The 23371-nt window shown below is 49.7% G+C and overlaps 1 protein-coding gene across 1 annotated transcript; it reads left to right on the top strand.

The window, feature by feature from the left end:
* The first annotated feature begins 90 nt into the window (after nt 1-90).
* On the top strand, nt 91-13730 carry FOXI1 (forkhead box I1). Its single transcript, XM_089909653.1, has 3 exons — nt 91-713; nt 1880-10169; nt 11615-13730. The coding sequence occupies exons 2-3, from the start codon at nt 9593-9595 to the stop codon at nt 12172-12174; spliced, it is 1137 nt and encodes a 378-aa protein (XP_089765779.1). The 5' UTR covers nt 91-713; nt 1880-9592; the 3' UTR covers nt 12175-13730.
* Nucleotides 13731-23371: the final 9641 nt, after the last annotated feature.

The raw sequence follows: 23371 nt of genomic DNA on the forward strand, positions 1-23371 counted from the left end.
CCTCATTGTATAATTCCATCAGCTGAATCCCTAAGGCCCAGGACTGGACAGGTTGCTCTTGGGGCTGGTCAGGAGGGCAGGCAGGCCCAGGGCCTCCAGTGATGTTAAGAAACCTGGCTGCAGCCCATCCCAGTGCAAAATCCGTCCACCTTGTTTGTGCCACCCCCAAGAATCTTCTCTACGACTTCAGTTCGTTTAAATATTCGTTTATTTCATTTTGGGTTAACAGTTTCGTACTTTACATTATTTCCCAGATGAAGACACCGAAGCACAGAGGCACTTTGTGTGCTAAGATCATACACGTGATACATGGAAAGGCTGGGATCAAACTGGCAGGAGCTGGACAGGAAACTTGGCTTTAGCTCTGTGCTGCCTCTTGCACGCCTTCACGCACGGGCCGTCTGTCGCCTGTGTCCACCCCAGTCTCTTCCCGTAGCCACCACGGCCCCTCACCAAGCCCCAGCCCTGTTGCCCGGTCCAGCTTCCACTCTCTCCTCAGCAGTCCAGTGAGCTCTGTTTCAGTGGCAGTTGGGGCTTTGGCTGCATCACGGTTGCTCTAAGGTGAGGTGACAGCGCCCAGAGGCTCGGAATCTGGCTGAGTTCACTTTCCAAAGGGGCAAGGAAGTGCACGTGCGCAAAGGAGTGTCCCCAGGGAGCTGAAAAGCTGGACCCACCAGGGCATCTTCATGGCTTCACGGCTGGCGCTGTGAGCGGTGGGTGACATTTATTTATTTATTTATTTATTTATTTTAAAGCTTTTTTTTTCATGTGGATCATTTTTAAAGTCTTTTTATTGAATTTGTTACAATATTGCTTCTGTTTCATGTTTCGGGGTTTTTTTTTTCTTTTGGCCGCAAAGCATGTGGGATCTTAGCTCCCCTACCAGGGATCGAACCCACACCCCCTGCATTGGAAGGCAAAGTCTTAACCTCTGGACTGCCAGGGAAGTCCCGTGGGTGAAGTTTAAATACTGCTTAGAGGAAGATCTTTGGAGCGGTGAGGCCCAGAATGAGAGACGTTTCAGGGTGTGATAACGAGGGTATCAGGAGAGGCAAGGACCAGCCCCAAAGCTAACTTTTCTCTTCATAGGATTTTGCGAGAGGTGGACTCTGGAAGAAAGAGTGGGTCAGGTGAGGAACGGAGGCGTTGGGGGTAAAGGAATCGTCCCCTGTGAAGGGGGTAGGGCAGCGAGGTTAGGGTGGGTTTCTCCTGCCCAGAAGGAGTCAGGACAGAGCACAGATAAGGCAAGAGTTGATGTTCACCAAACCCGCAGTGCAAGTACCATGCAAAAGACTTCCATAGCTATTTATAAAATATTAATGTCTTCTATTTACTGAGAGGTTTATAATAAATAACCCTTATAATAATCAGGGCTACTAACCCAAACTCTTATAATAATAAGCACAGTTAACCATATTGTTTTTCTTAGATTTAACTCTTAATGACTCCAATGAGAAAATTCTTAAGAGAGTTAGATGCAGTTATTTTTGACTGTTTATAAAACTGGGGGGAAAGGAAGTAGATTTTATGAAAAATATGTCCCAATGGCAGACTCCCAAAATTCACACAGATCTTAAATGGAGTTTAAAACTAAACACAAATAACATATTTTGTGTTAAATGTTTAAATCAGTGAACACTTGGGAAAATATTAGGTTCTCATAAACAGTGGCTGCCTGAATTTTAGTGTTAAATGACCACATTTACAAATGAGTAGGTGTGGTTTCCAGGGATCTTAGGATTTGCCGTTAGGGCAGGTCACATGAAGATCCACCCAGCTGGACCCTGGGTAATCATAGCGACCCTGACCGTGAGACACAGAGGTAAGAGCAGGTGATCCCTGGGCCAGGTGTAGAAGCATCAACTCTTCTGATTTACAGGGACACATGGGGTAGTCACCACTGTGGCCCCAATTTCTACAGTGCAAACCACGGTAAAGAGGAGAGCTCACAGCCCATTCTCCTCCCTCACGAACGTGATGAGGACTGTCCAAAGCCCTGGAGAAAGCACCATCCCTGCCCTCAAGGTGCTGCGGGTCCCACAGTGAAGCAAAGTGTGCCAGGTACGGAGGGACCCAGCAGGGGAGGAAGGCTTCCCCGGCAGGATGGGAAGGTGAGTCAGAGTCGTCCAGGTGGAGAGGAGGAAAGGCAGGCACGTGCTGAGCAATTGTGAGAAGCTCACATGGCCACAACCGGAGGCGGGGCCTCAGAGAGGGGGTGGGGTGCGTGGGATGGGAGAGGTCAGACGGGTGTGTGCAGGGTCTTGAATGCCGTGGTGGGCAACACACATGAGTACCTACTGTGTGCCAGCCACTGCTCTTGGCAATTTGCACTTTAGTAACTGTTGAATCCTCACAACCACCTCTGAAGCATAGACTATTATTTGTTCCAATTTACAGTGAGGAAACAGGTCCAGAGAGGCACAGGCACTTGTCCTGGGTCACACAGCTTGGAAACGGCAGAGCAGGGACTTTATGCTTTGGGGTCCGAGGAGCAGGCTGTTGAGCAGCATGTTTCCAAGGGATAACATGGGGGACACAGCCTGGATCCCCAGATCACTTGCTCTCTAAGCTGGGTGTGCACTGGGGCTCCCTAAAAGCACTATGCCCAGCCCCACCTGGGCCTCACAAGTCAGAATCTCTGGGGCACAGGCCCGGGAGAGTGGTTTTGATCAGTTCTGTAGGTGGGTCCTATATATGAGACCTGCTGGGCAGGACCTTGAAATCCACACAGCTTTGCTTCCCATTTGCTAGATGAGGAAACTGAGGCCCAGAGGGGCCAACACAGCCCACCAAGTCCCAGAGTGAAAAAAGGAATAAGTGACCAAGCCCAGCCAGAGCGACTGCCTCTAACCAGTGTTCTTTACCCAGAGATGGGGGAAGGGGAGGGAGGGGGAGAGAGAGAGGGAGGGGAACTCCTTGTGGAGCAGACTGTTTCTCTAGGTGCAGCACAAAGGCCACTGGTGGTATAGGAGGGATCTTCAGCGCACGTGGTCACAGCTTCACATAACATGGAATCCAATTACATTAGCTTCCTATTGCTAGTGTCACAAATTATCACAAGCTTGGTGGCTTAAAACAACGCAAACTTATCTACTACTGTTCTTGAGGTCAGAAGTCCTAAATTAGTCTTAGGGGTGAAAATCAAGATGACAGCATGGCTGGTTCCTTCTGGAGATTCCACTAGACCGTTTCCTTGCCTCTTCCAACTTCTAAAGGTGGCAAGGCATTCAGCATTCCCTGGCTTGTGGCTACATCGCTCCAATCTCTGCTTCCATTTTTACGTCTCCCCCTCTGTCTCCCTCTTAGAAGGACAATCCTGATTACACTGGGCCCACCTGGATTATGCAGGATAATCACCCTATCTGGTCTCTACTTAATCACTTCTGCAAAGTCCCTCTTACCTTGGAAGATGACAAATTCACAGATTCTGGGGATTTGGAAGTGGACTTCTTGGGGAGGGGTCATTATTCTGTCTGTCACACACATGATGAGAAAAATCGCTCCCTTTTCAATTCTCTTCAGTGCTTTTGCCTTCTCCAAGGAGAAAGTCCTTGGCTGATGTGTTTCATCACCTCTCTAACACTTGGCTGATCTCACATCCTAGCACAGAGTGAGCAAGCTCAGGCCGGTGCTGCCTCAGTTTCCTCATCTGTAAAATGGTGATAATTATAGTACCTCCTATAATTGCTGTGAGGACTGGATGAGATAACAAGACAAGGATTCAGGCTGTGCCCAGCATGGTGTAAGCTCTAAATAAATGCTCATTCTCCCTATTTTATTTATGGAAAATGATACTGGTACTGATGATCCATTCCCAGAAATCGTATGGAATTTATCTTTAAAATAAATTCATTAAGTAAAAAAAAAAAAAACAACAACGAAGGAAAAGAAATGTGAGAACCGATTAAAAAATTGTAAGTAAATCAAAACTACAGGCACTGCACAAAGATGGCAAAATGAGAAGGGGTGTGAGCCTCAACACTGTGTGACTCTGACAGTGTCCCGCACACACACGCCCAGAACTACTGCCGTGGAGAGACTCGATTAGCATTTTCTGAATAAGTGAAGGAATGAGCTATTGCCAAGCATCGCTTCAGAGGCATTTCCTGCATTGTCTCATTCAGTTCTTGCAACAGTCCTTTGAGGGAGGTGACCCTGGTTAACCTCATTTTCCATATGAGCAAACAGAGGTTCAGAGATTAAACAACAGCAAGGCACTCAGAAAATATAACTGGAGGAGCCCAATTTGAATCCAGACCAGTCCAACTGTCCCCCTTGGCTGCCTTCTAAGGCATTTTGCCCCATTGCCAACCCAGTTCCCACTATTTCCATCACAGTGGCGTTAAGGTGTTTTTCTCCAGGGGGCATGTTTCCTCCTTGAAGCTGCTGCTGGTCCTGGGAACCTTTCTCTTTATTAAAGGGGCTCAGAAACCCTGGGCCACTGACCAGAGATGTCACCCAGTCTCTGCACTCTGCTCCCTGCCTTTAAAGAGTTGGCCACCAGAGAGCAGTGTTGGCCTATGTTTCTCCAGCCTCAAAATCACCCAGAAACTGGAGCAGCAGAGAGGGGACCCAGGATCAACTCCAGCCTGGTTAAAGCCTGGGCCAGACTCCTAGAAGCCCGCACTTGGGGACAGAGAAGCCAGCCCATGGCAAGCCCCCAGAGTACACTGAGACAGCGCTGGTGAACACTGCTACCCTGGCAGGACAGGAGGCCCAGATAACAGCTCATTGCCATTCGCAGAGAACCGATCTCTTTTGTCACCATTTTACAGATAAGGAAACCGTGGCACAGATAGTTTAGGCTAGAAGCCAACTAGTCCCAGATCCCCCCATTCCCCATCCCAACCAATCCTCACCCTGTCAGGCTTCCAGAAACCTTGAAACTCAGGAGCTATTGTGTTTCATGTGTACTAAGGAACAGAGCCCGAGCAGCCAAGCCTGCAAAGGGGGAATCCAGGGAAGGCAAGTAAGTGCACAAGCTCTGGGACGTGTAGCCCCAGCTGGTGGCCCTCTCCCCAGAGGCCTCTCCCCTTGCCCTCAGGCTCCCAGCCCCTGACAAGCGCTCACATTCACGGAGCACGTGCTACGTACGTGCCTGGCACTTAGTCCTCAGAGCAGCACTGGGAGGGAGTTGCCTTTCCCCATTTTACAGATGAGGAAACTGAGGCCCAGGACAGTTGATTGCTATCTGAGGTGTTACCTTACCAAGGAGCAGAGTCAGGACTGAGACCTGGAAGTTTGGCTCCAGAGCTTGAGCTTCCTGCTCCCTGCCCTGCCCTGTGATGCAGCAGCAGCCAGTTCAGACCCCCACCTGCCTCCTTGGCCTCTGGTTATTCATCCTCCTTGGCCTGTTTCTTCACACAGTCCTCCAACCCATGAAAGTCAAGATCAGAGGTGATGGCCCCGGGACGGGGTGGGGGGGCCTGTGCACATTCACCCTTTCTGCAGGCCTTGAGCCCGTGTGGGCTCCTAGAGCCATATGGGCTCCAGTGCCTATGGCCGACTGCTGGGCACATGCTCCAGAAGAGTGGCAAAGCCTTCCCTCCTCCCCCGGCATTGCCCCCAACTGGCAAGATTGTCCCAAGGTGAGAGCAAAAACACTGTGTGGAGGAGGATAGATGCTGGGCCTCCTGCCCAAGCCTCCCTGTCAGTATCCGTCCTCTGGTACCCACGCATTCCACAATCACCCTCTTCCTCGTCAGCAGTGTCTGCCACATCCTGGGCTCTACACCTGATATATATCACATCGTTTTTCATGCAAAATGCACACGAGACAGGTTCTATGTGCAGCTCCATTTAAGAGATAAGCAAACTGAGGCTTTGTGAGGCCAAGAAACAGAGCCAAGGTCATACAGCTACCAAACAGCAAAGGAAGGGTTTGAACCCAGCTCCACCCAGCCCCAGAGTACATGTTTTTCATGTTCTATTGCCTTGTCCCAAACATCCTAATCTGGGGATGTTTGGTCTTTTGGTCCGAATATATGGTCTTTTCTCATTCAAGAAGTGCTCCCTCTGGACTGCAACATGCAAACTGCTGCTCCACATCTCTGGTTGGCTCAGGCCCCACCTGTCCAACCTTTTACTGCTTCCCCTGAAGCCGGGCAGACCATCCCTTCTCAGGCTTGCATTTCCACCTCTGGGAAATCTCAAAAAAGGCTAAAATAATTTCATCTCTAAAAGGACCCTAGTTTATAGAGACACTTGACTCTTTTCCTAGAGGCCCTGGGACGGATCAGGGGGGCTTCCGGGATATAGCGCCCAAACCTCCCCTGGGGGTAGGACAGGCAGCTCCTGTTACACACCCCAAGGGCTGCAGCAGTGCTCCTGAAATCAGGAATGAATGAGGACTCTGGGGATGAGTTGGGTGCCCCTGGCCTGAAGGCCTGGCCCAGTTGCGAGGTGGGGGGAGGGCATGAGAGGCTGGGATCCCCGGCCACCGGACTCCTGGGCCAGAGCCTCTGTGTGGGCAAGGCCTCCTGACAGGCTGGACTCTCTCTGATCTGCAGGGGAAGGAACCGGGGCCCAGGTGCGATGGGAGGGTTAGGTGAGTATTCCTCAAAAACACCTCTAAGGAAGGAGACCCCGGCAGTAGGCAAAGGGCGGAACAAGGGGTCGGGAGACGGGGTCCAAACCCAGCGCAGCCGTGAACTTGTCATGTAACTCGGGGCCCCTCTGACCCTCACCTGCAGATGGCAGAGTCCAGCTGTATAGTTGGTGTCTGCACTAAGTATTCCTCCCTTTATTCCTTCATTGTAAATCCCCACCTGCCATACCATCCCCCTGCCCACATGCTGCTGCAAAAAACAATTAACTGGAAAGGTAGCAAACTCAGTGATGAACTGTACGTATCAAATGTATACTGACTCTTCTATATAGTAAGTAAAATTTGAGGGTGTCTCTAACCACCATGTTAAATGACTGACATCGATTATATCATTGAATGCTCACAGCATCCACAGAATTCATAGCATTATTTCCATTTTCACCTGAAAAAACTGAGGCCAAGAAAAGTTAAATCACTCGCCAAGCTTGCACAGTTGTTCAGCGGCAAAGCTGGGATTTGAACCCAGGTCCTCCCGATCTCAGGGCCTGTGTCTGCTGTATCTCTTCTACAGTGCCTCTTGCTGGCCTTTTATATTTAACCCCCAAAGAAAATCACATGTGTGCTTGCCTTTCTCTAATCATTTAAATCGGAAACTATAGAAAGCAACAACAAAATAACATCTAATTCTCTATCTTGAAGTAATAATGGACAGTTTTATATTTATATTTACATGGTTCACATACATGTGTAAATATGTATTTTTACCAAAAAAACATGCTATTTTGCAGCCTGTTTCTTCATATATTTTTAGAACATAATATTTTTTCATATCACTAAATATTCTACAATCTATTTTTCATAGCTGCATAATATTTCATTGTTTGAATGACACTAATTTTTTTTTTTAAAACCAGTCCCCTATGGTTGGACATTGGGGTGAGTTACAGTTTGTTACAGCTATAAATAATGCTATGGTGGATACCCCTGTAGCTAATTCTTTCTCTGTTTAATTCTGCAGGATAAATGATCAGAACTGACATTGGCAGGTTCACTGTCAGGCTTTGGATCTGTACTGGTGAGCTCCAGTGTGACTGTCCTTTGAAAAGTCAGGGCCCTGCCCTCAGCAAGTCAGGCCTGGTAGAAAAACTCTAAACGAAAATGCAGCCTCTTTCACTTTGCTCTTCGGAAAGAAAGTGCAAAGGGTGCTGACCCCAAGCCTCACCTGGGCAATCATGCCCTTTCTGAGCCACCTTTCATTCGCTGGTTCTATGGCGAGGACAGGGGGTTCCTCAGGGCCTGGGAGGACACCTCCCACCGAGGTGCCCGAACCCATCCTCTGGGCACCCAGATGCTGTTAATGAGATCCATTTGATGGCATTTATGTTTTCCACGTGTACCTGATGTGGAGGAGAACAGAGACACAAGCAGGGAAGGATTCCTGGGAAGCATCTCCTCCAGCTGGGACAGGAAGCAGCCTCCTTCTTCAGCCTTGAAGACACATGAGGTCCAGAGGAGGTGAGAGGAAGTTGAATGGGGAGAAAGAAGGAAGTAGAGGCAGGAGGGCCAGAGGGAGGTGGTGACCAGAGAGGCTGGCTCAAACTTTTCTCCAATCTGCTGATCCCAAAGAGAAGTCTCCAGCTGCTGCTAAAACCTGCTCAGGGGCAGCTGCCTGCCCTCTGAGGAAGGGGACCCACCCGCTCCGCAAGCTGAGGGCCTGCCCTGGGATGGAGGGGCGGCTGGGATAAGTCATCTCCAAGCCCACAGATGGAGAACGGAGCCCAGGGAGGGGACGGACTGGCCACAGGCAGAGAGAAGCCGAACTGGGCTGGGGCACCTGCTTCTGGAGCCTGGGGCAGAGATGGGGTGAGGGGAATGGGCTGTGGTGGGCTCTACTCCTGGCCTCAGCTCCTGGGTCCCTGGGGGCCTCTGCAGGCTGAAACGTGAAGGGACTGTGATCAGATAAGGAACCAGAGCCTGCTTTGTCTCTACAGCCAGAAAGAAACCTGGAGAGTACAAGTTCCCTCTCATTTTCCCCTGGAGTCCCATTCACATCCTCTTCCTTTTGCTGTTATTTTTAGGAGCTCCACTGCCTCTTTGGGAGAATCTGCAGGCCTTTCTCTGCCTGCCTGCAGTGTGTGTGTGTGTGTGTGTGTGTGTGTGTGTGTGTGTGTGTGTGTGTGTGTGTGTGTAGGGAGATTGCCTATAACTGCCTGTCCTTTTGAAACTGACCAGAGGTGCTTCTGATTCTCCAGGACCAGCTTCTCTCCTGCAAACTCCAGAAGATGTGTCTTCACTTCAAAATACCCCAAAATGTGGCTTCTCATAAAGTGTCCCCTCCAATCTGGGTGAGGTGTCAGGGTGAGAAGGAAGAGGGAGACAGAGGGGCTGGAGAAGAGACACAGAGATGACATGAGACAGGGAGAGAGAGACCAATAGTGAAAGGAAGAGGGAGAGAAGCAGAGGTAGTGAGGACGTGAGTGAGAGGAGACAGAGGTAGAAAGATCTGGAAACAAGCTCAGGGAGAGACAGAGAGACTGTAAGAAGGGAGACGCAAACAGCTCAGTGCATAGAGAGAAGGGAGGAGACCAAGAGTGAGATGCAGAGAGGATGGGAGGAGAGAGAAGGAGAGTGAGAGGGTAGAAAACTCAGAAGGAGAGAAAGGGGAAAGGCAAGCTGAGACAGAATGAAGGAGGAACCGGGGAACGTGCTGAGGAGAAAGAGGGGAGACAGTGAGGAGGGAGGAAAGGCAAAGCAGAGGAGGAGAAGACAGGCGCCCTTGTCCTTGTTAATATCCGCGAGGAAGCTGGCCGAGCGTGTCCTTATGGGCCCTGCCGTGGCCATGGCCAGCAGGGAAGTGCCCCTCTGGTGACATGGGTGGCAGTCGAAGGAGGGAGGGGCAGGTCTGCAGCAGGTGGCCGCCCCTGGGTGGGGCCGCCAGCGGAGCCCTGGGGTATAAGTGGGAGGCCCAGCCGGCTGAGCACCTGTCAGGGCCAGCTCCCCTGCGCAGGTGCCAGGCAGGTGGCTCCGGCCGAGCCCAGCCCCAGCATGAGCTCCTTCGACCTCCCAGCGCCCTCCCCGCCCCACTGCAGCCCCCAGTTCCCCAGCATCGGCCAGGAGCCCCCCGAGATGAACCTCTACTACGAGAACTTCTTCCACCCCCAGGGCGTGCCCAGCCCTCAGCGGCCCCCCTCCTTCGAGGGCGGCAGCGAGTACGGGGCCACCCCCAACCCCTACCTCTGGCTCAACGGGCCGGCCATGACCCCGCCGCCTTACCTGCCGGGCGCCAGCGCCAGCCCCTTCCTGCCCCAGACCTACGGGGTGCAGAGACAGCTGCTGCCCGGCGTGTCCGGGCTGGGGGGCGGCGACCTGGGCTGGCTGCCTATCCCCTCGCAGGAGGAGCTGATGAAGCTGGTGCGGCCCCCCTACTCCTACTCGGCGCTCATCGCCATGGCCATCCACGGGGCACCCGACCGGCGCCTCACCCTCAGCCAGATCTACCAGTATGTGGCCGACAACTTCCCCTTCTACAACAAGAGCAAGGCCGGCTGGCAGAACTCCATCCGCCACAACCTGTCTCTCAACGACTGCTTCAAGAAGGTGCCCCGTGACGAGGACGACCCAGGTAAGGGGTCTGCAGGCTCGTGCCCCCAAGGAAGGCTCAGTCCTCCCGACACCCCATTCTAGAAAGTCCTGAATATGGCCGTGCCCCCCGAGACTGGGGACCAAAGGGAGTCATCTGTAAACATGGACCCTGGAGGCAGATTTGGGTTTGGATCCTGGCCGTGCCGCTGACCAGTCAGTGACCTGTGAGCCTCAGTTTCCCCATCTGAAAAATAGGAATGTAAGAGTGGATCCTTTACAGGCTTGTGGGTGGCGGGGTCATGAGATGATGTATGCGAGGTGTTTGGTGCTAACGAGTGCTCGATGGACTGCAGTGATTGTGACAATTAACCTGAATCCCCAGAATCTAGCATGTAGGAAGTCCTTTGCCGGCAGGGGATGGGAAATGAGTGCTTGGACTAGATAAAGGCAAGTGTATCCTAGGCCTGATGGGAAGGGACCGGTGTTTGTGAAACAACCAGTAAGGGCCACATTATGCTACCTGCCCTAGTTACATGGTCTCTTTTAATCCAGCCCTGTGGGGTGGCTCTTATGAAACCCATTTTACAGATGAGGAAAATAACACCTAGAGGTGAAGCAGCCTGCCTCGGGTGACACAGAATGATGTGACAGTGACGGAGAATGGATCTGAATGGAGGTGACTAACACCACAGTGTGAATTTTTTAATGAGCAATTTCTAAGATACAGAGACGTACACAGAGTAATATATTAAATACTCATGTGTCCATTTCCCAGAATTAAAGTCCACTCTTGTCCCAACATAGGAACCCAGGGTACCTGTCAGAGGAACCCCACCTCCACCCTCTTTGAGGCTTGTGAGGGCAGGGCTGTTTGTCCCCCAGAAGAGGGTGAGCATCCCATCCAAAGACTGGCCTCACCCTCAGGCCGAGAGACGCAGGCAGGCAGGGTTCAGATTGTCCTTCCTGGCTACAAAGCCCCTTTTATAACATCTAGCATTAGCCCTCTCTCACAGCCAGCCTGAGGAAGAAGGGAACAGGTCCAATGGGCCCACTTCTCATGCTAGGAAACTGAGGCTCACCCAAAGTCCCTCAGTCCGAAGCAGGGACTCAAGTCCATCCTTGGAGTTCACCCCCGAGACTTTCAGGGAGCCCTGAATTTCTCCCTGAGTTTTCTTTCACATCAGCAATGGAAGAAGCCCCACCCTCACCTTTCCCCAGTACTTGAACTTCTTAAAGAGACCACACTGTAAACTCCTTCATGGCTTAGGCCTCTCTTGCTTTGTGCTCCCAGGGTGCCTTGGTGTGAGGTGGGTGCTTAAATAAAGATCCGTGTGCTGTGGCCTTGGAGGGGGTTTGTGGAATTCCTGTTTTGTTCTCTGCCTTTCTGCATTTGTTACCTTCAATTTTAGTTTATGACAGTAAGAAGGAGCAGAAGCAAAGCATTGGATCCGTCTCTCTACTTACCTTCTCCTGCTTTTGTGCCAGGCAAAGGGAATTACTGGACCCTGGACCCCAACTGTGAGAAGATGTTTGACAATGGAAATTTCCGCAGGAAGAGGAAGAGAAAATCAGATGTTTCCTCCAGCACGGGCTCCTTGGCCTCGGAGAAAACGGAGCCCAGTCTCCTGGCAGGCAGCCCCAAGACCACGGAGGCCCAGGACATCTTGGATGGTGCTTCGCCGAGTACCACCAGCTCCCCAGAGAAGCAGCCCTCGCCGCCCCCGCCGGGAACCCCGTGCCTCAACAGCTTCCTCTCCACCATGTCAGCCTATGTGAGTGGGTCAAGCCCCATGGGCCGCCCAGTGGCCACGCCGGGACTGAGCCCGGAGCCCGCTGACAAGGTGGGGCAGAACTTGCTGAACTTCAACTCCTACACCCCACTCACCAACTTCAGTGGCCACGCGGGCGGGGGTGAGTGGGCCAGCCCCACACCCAGCAATGCTCTGGGCTACGGAGGCTCCGTCCTCAACCAGTTCAGCCCTCACTTCTACAACAGCGTCAACACAAACAGCATCCTCTACCCCAGGGAGGGCACCGAGGTCTAGAAACACTACAGCTCCCGAGCCAGATGGACACACTCGGGGTCCTCCATTTCAGCATCCAAGTGGTCCAAGACCTCCGAACTGCCCAGACATACACAGGAGGCTCAGAGGAATTCATCGTTTTTCTAGAACATTGTGTAAACCTTGTGTTTATCACATATCCATCCACAGACCCACAACCAGCTTTGCAGTAGAAATACTGGTGCCTGCATGACAGTAATCAACTTGGCCATTTATTGAGCACTTACTATGTGCTGGGTGCTTGCTGTACTAAGCTCTTTGAAGGCGTGATCGTACTTTCTATTTACAGCCACCTTGTGAGGGTCATATAAACCTCCCCATTTTACAGATGAGAAAACTGAGGCTTGAGGAAGTTAAGTAACTTTCCCAGGGTCATACAAACTAGGAAGCAGCAGAGCCAGGAGTCAAGTCCAGGTCTCTATGACTCCCAAAGTTTGGGCCAATGAAGGCTGGGATGGAGGAGTTGGTTGAGCAGCCAGGGAAGGTCAGTGTGGAGAGCTGATGAGGGCAAGCATATGCAAATCTCCCCACTGCCTTCTGGCCATCCATCAGATTTAGCACCAGCCCTAGGCACATCTCATCTTGGTCCAAGTCCTCATTCTATGGCCCCCAACTTACCTGCCGACACTCCTTTTGCTACTACTCAAGGGAGAAGCCCAGATCTGTGCCCCTGCAGGACGATGCGTCCAGACTCTCCCCACAGAGGGATGTTGCTTCCCCAGTCCCGCAGACCATGAGCAGAGCAGGGAGAGGAGCAGTGTGCACCCCAAACCCCCCCCACCCCCTCACTGCCCACTGACAAAATCTTGTAAAGCCCAGCTTCCTGTGTGCACGTCATGGACCAGTGAGCTGGAGGTGGCTGAGTCTGCCAAGAGAAACAAGGCTGAAGAAGTGCTTCCTTTTTCGCAGCCCGGGAGGGGCTGCAGACCGCCACAGAGGGGTCTGTGCGTGCTGCTCCTGGAATCTTTTTCTTGTTTTGTGTGTGCTTCACATGCCTGTGATGTTGCATCACAGCACATCCTGGGAAGTATTTTTTTGTTTTCTTATGTTCTTTTGAATTAAAAAAAAAAAAAAAATCTACACGTGTCCCTTCCTTGTGAGTTTTCCTGTCACTTGGCCGCTGGTTGACTCAATATGGGGCCAAGTGCAGCCTGGAGCTGAAGGCTCTTGGGACAAGAGGCAGAGAAAGAATGGGTGTCAGGCTCTTTCCCTCTGCCACATTGGCATGCGGACAGAACAAAGGTCCCCCCAAAAAGAGGAGAGCTTGTGGGACACAAAACGTGGCCCGGATTACGGCTCATGCGATTGTCATGCCTGTGTTTTGATCACGTGATCCCCTAACAACCCTGTGCAGGGAGCGGCACTAATCCCACCATTATACAGATGAGAAAAACGAGGCTCAGCGTGCTTGAGCAAATTCCCCCAAGTCCCCAGGCCGTCCCCGCCCACACCTGACTCTGCAGCTCATCACGCTGTAGTACAGCCTCAGATGTGGCTGACCCTAGTGGTAGTGACAACAGTCCTGTTGGCTACAATTCGCCGAGGACTGTGGGCAGGCCCTGGGCCAAGTGCTGTGCAGGGGGAGCTCTTTTATCCTCACGACAGCCCACAAGTGTGGACACTGGCGAGTGACTGACTGGGGTCCTGGCACAAGTCCTGCTGGATGACTTGTGCGTGGAAGCTGGAGGTCTTCTAGTTGGAGAGCCCTCCTCAGACGCCCATACCGAGGGCTCAAGCCATACCAAGCTGCCCCCTCAGACTCTGGGGGGCTCTCTTTCCCTGGGGTAAGAGAGGAGGTGGTAAAGAGCGATGATCATGGTGATAATGATGACATTCACTGTAGGTTTACTACGTGCCAGGCACTGTGTTAGGACTTGACCTGCCTTATTGCATTTAATCCTCCAAATAATCCAGTGCAATCAATACTACTATCTCCACTGTACAGGTGAGAAAACTGTAACTTACAGAGAGATTCTGTAACTTGATCAAGGACACACAGCCAGGATTCGAATGCAGATCCATCCGATGCCATGGCTAAAACTCTTCTTCACTGCACCTGGCACTGGGGAGCCCTGGACTCACCGTGAGAGAGCAAAACCAGGAAAACCGAGATGAGAAAAAGCGGGCCTCCTTAAAAACCCCTCAGATTGTTTCCTGGGGAACTCCGTTCCACAGAGACCCAGACTTCTCCTGGCGGTAGAGGCAGATGCAGTGCTGGCTGAGGAGGTAAAGGGAAGGGATACAGTCTCAGACCATAAAAAAAAAAACCTTAGAAAACTTGGAACAAGCTGACCTCTTGCTGCACAGAATGGAAACCTGAGGCTGGAAGAGGAAGGGACCCCACAAATGTCTCCGGTGAGATGGAGTCGGAGGCAGAGTTGGAATGTGGGTCCCTGAAGGCTGCACCAGGATTCTTTGTCACACTAGATCCCACTGCCACCAAATTTGCCCAAACAGACACCCCCCTCCATGAAAAATCTCCGCGCCTGCTCTTTGAGCCCCACTCCTTTCCCACGACGTGTCTGCCGGGTGTGCAGTCTGGACAAGGCACCCGGTGTGAAGGGGCCCAAACAGAGACCAACCTAGCCCCCCGGGAGGGAGGTGGCGATTTAGAACCCAGGTCCACAACACAAAGTCCCCACTCTCCTTCAGCCCAGAATGTAATGGGCACGGCAGTAAAAGGATTGTCTGCAGAGCTCTGACAACTCTTGTCGGTGGCTGCGACATTCCGAGTAGCAACGCTAGGAGCTCACGGGAGGGGAGGGGGAGTGCGCACTGCTGGAGGCGGGACCCGGGTCAAGAAGGGGGTCTCCCCGGTCAGCTTCTGCAGGCTGCTTCTTGCCCTCTTATGGTCCTCTTCCTCTGAGAAGAAATGGGATCTGAAGAGAGAGAGGGAAGGGAGAAAGGGAAGGAGAGAGGGAAGGATGGATGAAAGAGGACTGGTCGTCCACCAAGCATTCAACTCTGTGGATGGCCTTTGGGCTTATTAGCCTCCTGCAATGTGGCTCTACATTAAAGACACGTCCTCCAGCACCAATAAAGTGTCTGAGAAGAGGGCCTCCTGTGTTTTGGGAGCCCAGGAAGGCTGCGTGGAGGAGGTGAGACGGGACCTGAAGGACGGTGGAAATGAACTAATGCAAAGAATTTTCAAATAAAAGAGAACTAAGAGAATTAATCACCTGCAGACCTAAACTAAAGGAAATTGCTCAGCCTGAAGGGAAATGGTAGTAGATGGAAGCTCAAGTCTTTCAAAAGGAATGAGGAACATCAGAAATGGTAAAATTCTGGGTAAATATTATTAAAGTCTATTTTTTCTTCCTAATTTCTTTAAAATACACAAGGCTGCTTGAAAAAAAAACTGTAACATTGTCTTGTAGAGTCTATAATGTATGTAGGTGTATATAGACTTTCAAATGGCAACTTTGCTATAAGGGATAAGGTTTTGTGGTAAATGGATCTATATGATTGCAAGATTTTTTTTTCTGCATATTTTGTAAAGTGGTACAAACTTAACTCTAAATAGACTGTTGGGCTTCCCTGGTAGCGCAGTGGTTGGGAGTCTGCCTGCCGATGCAGGGGACACGGGTTCGTGCCCCGGTCCGGGAGGATCCCACATGCCGCGGAGCGGCTGGGCCTGTGAGCCATGGCCGCTGAGCCTGCACGTCCGGAGCCTGTGCTCCGCAACGGGAGAAGCCACAACAGTGAGAGGCCCGCGTACCGCAAAAAAAAAAAAAAAAAAAAGTCAATGGATGCAAATAGTAAGCCCAAGAAGCAGGAGCTGGCCCTATTAACATTAGATAAAATAGACCTGAAGACCAGGAATGTTATCAGAGCAAAATGGGGACTTTTAAAGTAATGAAACAGTCAACTCATTAGGTAGACAAGTATTCATAAATGGAAGAACTAAATACGTGAAGCAAAATTGACAGAGTGAAAGGGAGAAGTAAACAATTCCACAATCTTGGTTGGAGGTTTTAACACTTCTCTCTCAATAACTGATGGAATAAATAGTCAAAACAATCAGTAAAGACATAGAGGATCTGAACAACACTAGAAACCCCCTTGACTAAATTGATATTTCTAGAACATTACATCCAACAGTGTAGTATACATATTATTTTCTAGGGCCTATGATATGTTTGCCCTACTCTGGGCCATAAAACAAGCCTCACAAAATTCAAAAGGATTTTAAAACACTGTGCTACGTGAAAGACGCCAGACACAAAGAGTAAATACTTATATAAATGTTTATATAAAATTCTAGAAGAGTCAATCTGTAGTGACAGAAAGCAGATCGATACAGGTATAACTCAGAGATACTGTGGGTTTGATTCCAGACCACCACAATAAAGCAAATATAGCAATAATTTTTTGGTCCCATGAATTTTTTGATTTCCCAGTACATATAAGAGTTATGTTAAAAAAAAAAGTTATGTTAATATTACACTATAGTCTATTAAGGTTGAAATAGCATTATGTCTAAAAAAACAATGTTTACACCTTAATTTTAAAATACATTATTGCTTAAAAATGCTAACCATTATCTGAGCCTTCAGTAAGTCATCATCTTTTTGCTGGTGCAGGGTTTGAAATACTGTGAGAATTACAATATGACATGCAACACAGAGGCATGAATTGATCAAATGCTGCTGGAAAAATGGTACCGACAGACTTGCTTGATGCAGGGTTACCACAAACCTTCAGTGTATAAAAATGTCTGCAAAGTGCAATAAAATGAAGGACAATAAAGCAAGGGTGGCCTGTAGCTGTCTAGGGCTGTGGTGGAGGCAGAGGTGAAGATTGATTGGGAAGGAACCCCAGGGAACTTTCGGGATGATGGAAACATTCTATACCTTGATTATTGTGGTAATCACATGTATGCATCTATTTGTCAAAACTCATGGATCTGCACACTTAAAACAGGAACATTTTACTGCAGGTAAATTATACCTCAATGAGGTTGATTAAAATTAAAAGAGACTTTTGGAATGTATACCAGGAAGTGACAAAGCTAGTTAGAACCTTAGCAGAGGCTGGTTCCAGAACACTGAATTAATTATTTGCCAGTACTTAAAGCCTGTGAGATTTCAGGCAAATATGAAGACTTAGGCTTCTCTGAAAAGCAGGAAGCTCTGGCAATACTGAGCCAAGATTCGCCCACCTGCCATCTCCCCCACCAAACCATGGCTGGAGCAGGGGAGCAGCTACTCCCTTTAGACGGAGCACTGCCTTTCCAGTGGCCACCCTGCCTGCTTCACTCATTTAAGTGATCCTTCTAGCCCTGGTTGCCTTGGAGTTTGTGACCCATTGACTGGAGCAATAGTAGTGATTATCACCTAGTGTCTAGTTTAGCCCCTATAGCTTCTATATGGATCTCTCAGCATCTGACTTACCCTACTATCAGGCATAGATATATAGTTTCATTGTTATATTCAAGCACTTTGTGTATATTATCGTGTTAAATCCTTACAGCGACCCTACCAAGCAGGTCCTGTCATCACCCCCAGTATGTAGCTGAGGAAGCTGAGACACAGAGGGTTTAAATACATGCCCAGGTTTACACAAGCAGTAAGTGATGGAACCAGAATCCAAACCCAGAGCTGTCTGATGTCAGGGATTGTGCACGTCCGAGAAAGCCCAGCTGCGCAACTCCAGGAAGCAGGCTTCACGTGGAATTCCACGGCGCTGTGTGGGCTCCAGGGGGCGCCACTCACACAGGACACAATGCAAATGGTGCCTTCTTGGGTCTTGTAAACCTGAAGGGTGGGGTAGCCAATGGAAGGGGGAACTCCCTCTAGCTTTGGGAATGTAATTCAGTCAACAAGATTTTCTTTAGCACCTACCATGTACCAGGTGCTGATCTAGGTGTTGGTCTAGGAGACACAGCAGTGAGCAAAGTCCCTACCCTAACAGAGCTTACCTTCTAATGGGAGAAATGGCCAATAAAACATAAGCAGGTTATATAATTTTATTAACATTTAATACCATGCCAGTTAATGATGAATTGCTGTGAAGCGAACTGCAGCAGAGACAGGGCTCAGCAGTGACTGGGGACACTATTTAAGATCGGAAGGGGTGAGAAGGCTCTCTGAAGAGGTGACATATGAGCAGAGACTTGCAGATGTGAAGGAGGCCTGCAAAGATCTGGAAGAAGGCCACTGCAGCAGGACAATGGGAACAGCCAAGTGCAAAGGCCCTGGAGTGGGAACGAGCTCTTGGCACATTAGATGTTAAGGACGAGACACTAGTAGGACCTCACAGGCCTTGGCAACAGTGTGGGTCTCATTACATCTATAGGGGAGAACATGGGGGCAAGAATTTGCATGGAGCGAGAGATGGAAGAGAGTAAGTTCAGGGCACTCTGAAGGGTGATCAAAGGACTTAGCGCCCACCCCAGGAACAGCCCACAGCCCTCCTGAACATGTCTGTCAAAGTGTGCCCAGCAGTTCTTCTAATTGTGATTGTTTTTTCCAAAATACAGGTGTGGAGAGCCTGGCTTCTAGCAGGATGGCAATGACACCTGGTCTGGTTTCAGAAAATCTTTCTTATGCAAAATTCCATCTCCCTCTCAATCACCAAAGGCTCTGACGCATTCCACCTGAGTCTCTGGCTGCAGGATGTGCTAGACAAAAAGGGAAACAATGTCCCTGAGTGACAAACTCCAGTGAACAACCACTCACCTGCTAGGTGACCTGGGGTGAGTCACTTCTCCTTTCTGAGCCTCAGTCCCCTCCTCTGTAAAATGGGGCTACTATGCCTCATTTCCAGAGTGACTCAAGGTAATTAATCAAGATTGGGTTTTTGATAACACTTTGTGCAGGACCAGTTCATTTATTTACTAATTTATTTTCCGTCTCCCCAAGTAGGATGTAGATGCCTTGAGAGTAGGGTCTTGTCTGCTGGTTCATCTCAGCGACACCAGGGCAATGCACAGAGCCTGGCACACAGTTAGTGCACAATAATATTTGCTCAATTAATGAATAGTATATGCTTATTAATTACCTGCAGATATAATGTTGGATGTGGCTTCAGATCCTTTAGTTTCTGAATATTACACAACAGGATTTTCTCTTTCGGGTCCAAATGAGCACTACATGATTTGTATTGTGTTAAGGTTAGTAGTGACGGTTATTTACATGAAAATGTCTCTCTGAGTGAGCAGATATGCCTGTGAGTCTGTTAACACATCCTAACTACCTTTGGATTTCCTACCTAATCTGTTGATATGGGTAGAATATATGACATAACCAGTGTCTACCCCAACTTCTACCATACAGAAAAGGAATTTAAATTAGTATCTATATTTAATGCATTTGTTCATTCTTTTTTTCAGTAAATATTTATTGAGAAACTTCCATTGAACTGTGGGACTCAGCATGGAAGCACATCACTCATAGGCCCTGCCCTCGAGGAACTTACATTCTAGCAGGAGACAGGCATAAAGCAACTCATTATACAAATAAGTACCTGCAATTGAAGTTAGAGCTAAGAAGGCCAAGTCCAGGTGCTATGAGTGTGTCTATCAGGATTCCTGACTTGGACCAGGGTGTCAGGGAAGGCCTCTGTGAGGAGGTGAGGTTTGTGCTGAGCCTGAGAGGTGAGAAGTGAGGGGAGAGAGCGTTGAGCCAGCCAGAGGGATCAGTGGGCACGAGGGCCTGTCCTGGGAGAGGTCTTGTACTTCTGAGGATCAGAAGGGAGAGGGATAGGTGACAATGTTGGAGGTTTGGCAGGGGGCAGGTCAGGCAGGGCTCTGTGGACCTGAGAAAGGATTTGGATTCAGTCTAGAAACAAGCAACACCACCAAAGTGGTTTAAATCCGGTAGAGACATGAACACATTTACTTTCTTTCTTTCTTTTTGTAAATGTTATTGAAGTATAGTTGATTTACAATGTTGTGTTAATTTCTTCTGTACAGCAAAGTGACTGTACATGTACATATATCTGAAATCACTTCGGCTGATGTTTCCATGAGACTTTGTACATTTCAGTGTATTCAAAACTGGAAACTCATGTTTGATGACCTTGTAATCTTGCAAGGTCAATAGTGCAGTTCAAACTCTCCCCCATGTTACAGAGGAGGAAACTGAGGCACAAGGACATGGGAAGGCTTGATAAAAGCTGCTTGACAAGCAGGGCAAGGTCTTTGGAGCAACATCAATCTATCAGTGAATAAATGGAGTGTGGGAGGGAGTATAAGGAATTGGGTATTAGAAATGGTCCTATGTTCTCTGGCTCTGGCTCTCCCTGATAATATTAAAAATGGTGAATCGGCAGTGAGGCGATCTGAATATGTGTGAGCAGAACGTCAGCTGATGGCCAACCTCAGAGCCCATGGCCACACCTGTCCTCCCTCCAGTACTGAGATCTTAGCACTAACCCCCACTGGGGAAGGTGCATCCTAAACCTGGTCCAAGCTTATCAACGGTCTGCTCCTTCTCCAGGGTCCCTTATTTCCTAACAAAGCCACACTTCCTTAGCTTCAAAATTAATAAGATAAAAATGATGATAACCAGCGTCTATCAAGACTACTGTGCTTGTCTGCTCAGCACCTACTCCACACCTCCTCCTTCTGGTAACAGCACCCTGATTTTTGTCCTTGGGCAACAGCTCTGTGGTGAGCAAACTACCCAGAGCTAGCCAGTAAGGCTCAGCACTGATCTCCACTTAAGCCTGACCTGTAATAGGCATTCAGTAAATGTTTTCTAAGTTTAATAAAATTTACTACTTTACGACTGCGTTAGTCAAGACTCTTTTGGCTGCAAGTGACAGAAACGCCCACCCAAGAGAGTTTTATTGGCTCACGTAACAAAAAGTTCCTATGATAGGGCTGACTGCTCTCCCACCACCACCAGCAGGTGCAAATGTGTAGCAACATGAAAGAGCATGGCCAGAGCCTTGAGATCAAGGAGGAAAGGGGACACGGATGTCATGGACTCAGAGCAGCAGTTGGGCATCTTATTTGCAGCCACAGAAACTCACTCTGGATAACAATAGTGGAAAAGGACACAGGGGAAGGATCTTGAGTGGCTCATGGATCAAAGATAAGACTGGGGAACCAGGTGCAGGAGAAAGATGAGACCAAGGAAGACCAGGTGCAGGAATGACAGTTCAGGTCAGCCGCCGGCCCCTGTGGTGAGAACCACAGTGCTGGCACCTCACCACTCCTCCAGCAGTAATTCTTACCTGGGCCACTCCTCAAGGTTGAAAGCCCAAGGGCAACATGCAAATGACCCAGCTGAGGTCCTGTAGCTCCACTCTGCCTGAGTAGGGAGGCATGGCATCTGGGCCTTGCCTTCTTCCAAGACTAACACAAAATTCTTCCCTAATAAAAAGGGGCTTGGGGGCTTCCCTGGTGGTGCAGTGGTTGAGAGTCTGCCTGCCGATGCAGGGGACACGGGTTCGTGCCCCGGTCCGGGAAGATCCCACATGCCATGGAGCGGCTGGGCCCGTGAGCCATGGCCGCTAAGCCTGCGCGTCCCGAGCCTGCACTCCGAAACGGGAGAGGCCACAGCAGTGAGAGGCCTGCGTACCACAAAAAAAAAAGAAGAAAAAGGGGGGGGGGCTTGGATGCCAATCTGGAGAAAGCATAACATTTGAAGAGGTGAGCTGAGGAAGAACCTCATGGGAATACACATTCTGATGCTTTGGGGGCCAGCTGATCACATGTCCCTACTAAAGACATCCAAATTCAGTTTTAGAAATGACTCTTTTGGACAGACCGTGTCAGATTCAGCTATGAGCCACCAATATGGAAGGAAACTTAACCTTTATCTTTTGGGTGATGGGGAGCCATAGGAAGATTTAAGCCAGAGGCGGGGGTGGGACGTGGAAACAGAGAGAGATGGTAGGGCCAGCGAATCAGGCCATGGCTGTGGGGTTCGGATGGAGGGGATGGACTTGAGACCTTCTGAAGAGAAAAAGAAGGCAGGATCTGGCGACTGAAGCTACAAGGGACGTGTTGGGAGAGGGAGAAGTAAGAGTCAAGAACTCACCAAGTTACTGGTGTAGGGGATCGAACACCATCAAACGCCTCCTCTCAAGTGCTTCATTTATTTTTTATTTTTTATTTTTTTATTTTTTTTGCGGAACGCGGGCCTCTCACTGTTGTGGCCTCTCCCGTTGCGGAGCACAGGCTCCGGACGCGCAGGCTCAGCGGCCATGGCTCACGGGCCCAGCCGCTCTACGGCATATGGGATCTTCCCGGACCGGGGCAGGAACCCGCGTCCCCTGCATGGGCAGGCGGACTCTCAACCAGTGCGCCACCAGGGAAGCCCTCAAGTGCTTCATTTTTGTTAGCAAGGAAAGGATATTGTAAAGGCCAAATTGCACAACCAAAGAGGAAATCCAAAGGCAGACAGAGAGAATAATAGAAAGGCCTCTGCATTGACAGTGTGATTCATTATTATTCTTTAAGTTGAGAAGGAAACAAATAATTGATCCTGGATGAAGAAATTGGGCTTGGCTGAGCCTGGGGCTATGGGAGGTAAGTCTGCTCCAGAATTCCCTGGGGGCGTGTGGCTGATGGGTGAGAAGGAAGGAGGGGAGGAGTGGGGCTGCAAATGCTTAAAGAGACATTTCGTCCAGGACTGGGGCTGGGAAAATCAAGGGGACTGGGTTTCACTGCTTGGAAGGGAGGAGGACGTTGGCAACACTCAGCACTGTCCCTGTAGATGTGCCTTCTTGCCAGCTTACTTGGTTTTGAATAAATCTTCAGGCTAGCCTGGAGGGAACCCAAGCTGAGCCCCATCTTTTCCAGATGAGGAAACGCAGACCACGAAAGCTGGGACAGCTAAGGAAGGTCACACGCTTAGGAAGTAGTGGAGCACAAGCTAAATCTGGCTCAAGATTCCTGACTGCCAGTAGAATCCAGGGCCCCTGAGCCACCAGGTCCTGGGAGTAGCGATTTATGTCACGTAGAATCTCCCACTGATTTAGCCACTTGCACAGTGTTTGATAAATATTCATAGAAGGGAATTTATTTTCCATTGGTTTGCTATCAGTTGATCTATCAAGCAACCAGGATGAATTGAGGTTCTCCTATGGGGATTCAGAGCAGAGGAGAGGAAAATCAATGAGGGCTTGATGAGTCAGAGAGTCTTCCCTAAGAGTAGGAAGGGAAGGACTGGATATGCCAGGAGAAGAGAAGAGAGCCATCCAGGAGGCCAGGACAAGGGATGCA

This window comes from Delphinapterus leucas, chromosome 3 (genome assembly GCF_059928025.1).
Source record: "Delphinapterus leucas isolate spDelLeu-1000000601 "Yukka" chromosome 3, BTC_Dleu_Yukka2, whole genome shotgun sequence".
Taxonomy (NCBI): Eukaryota; Metazoa; Chordata; class Mammalia; order Artiodactyla; family Monodontidae; genus Delphinapterus; species Delphinapterus leucas.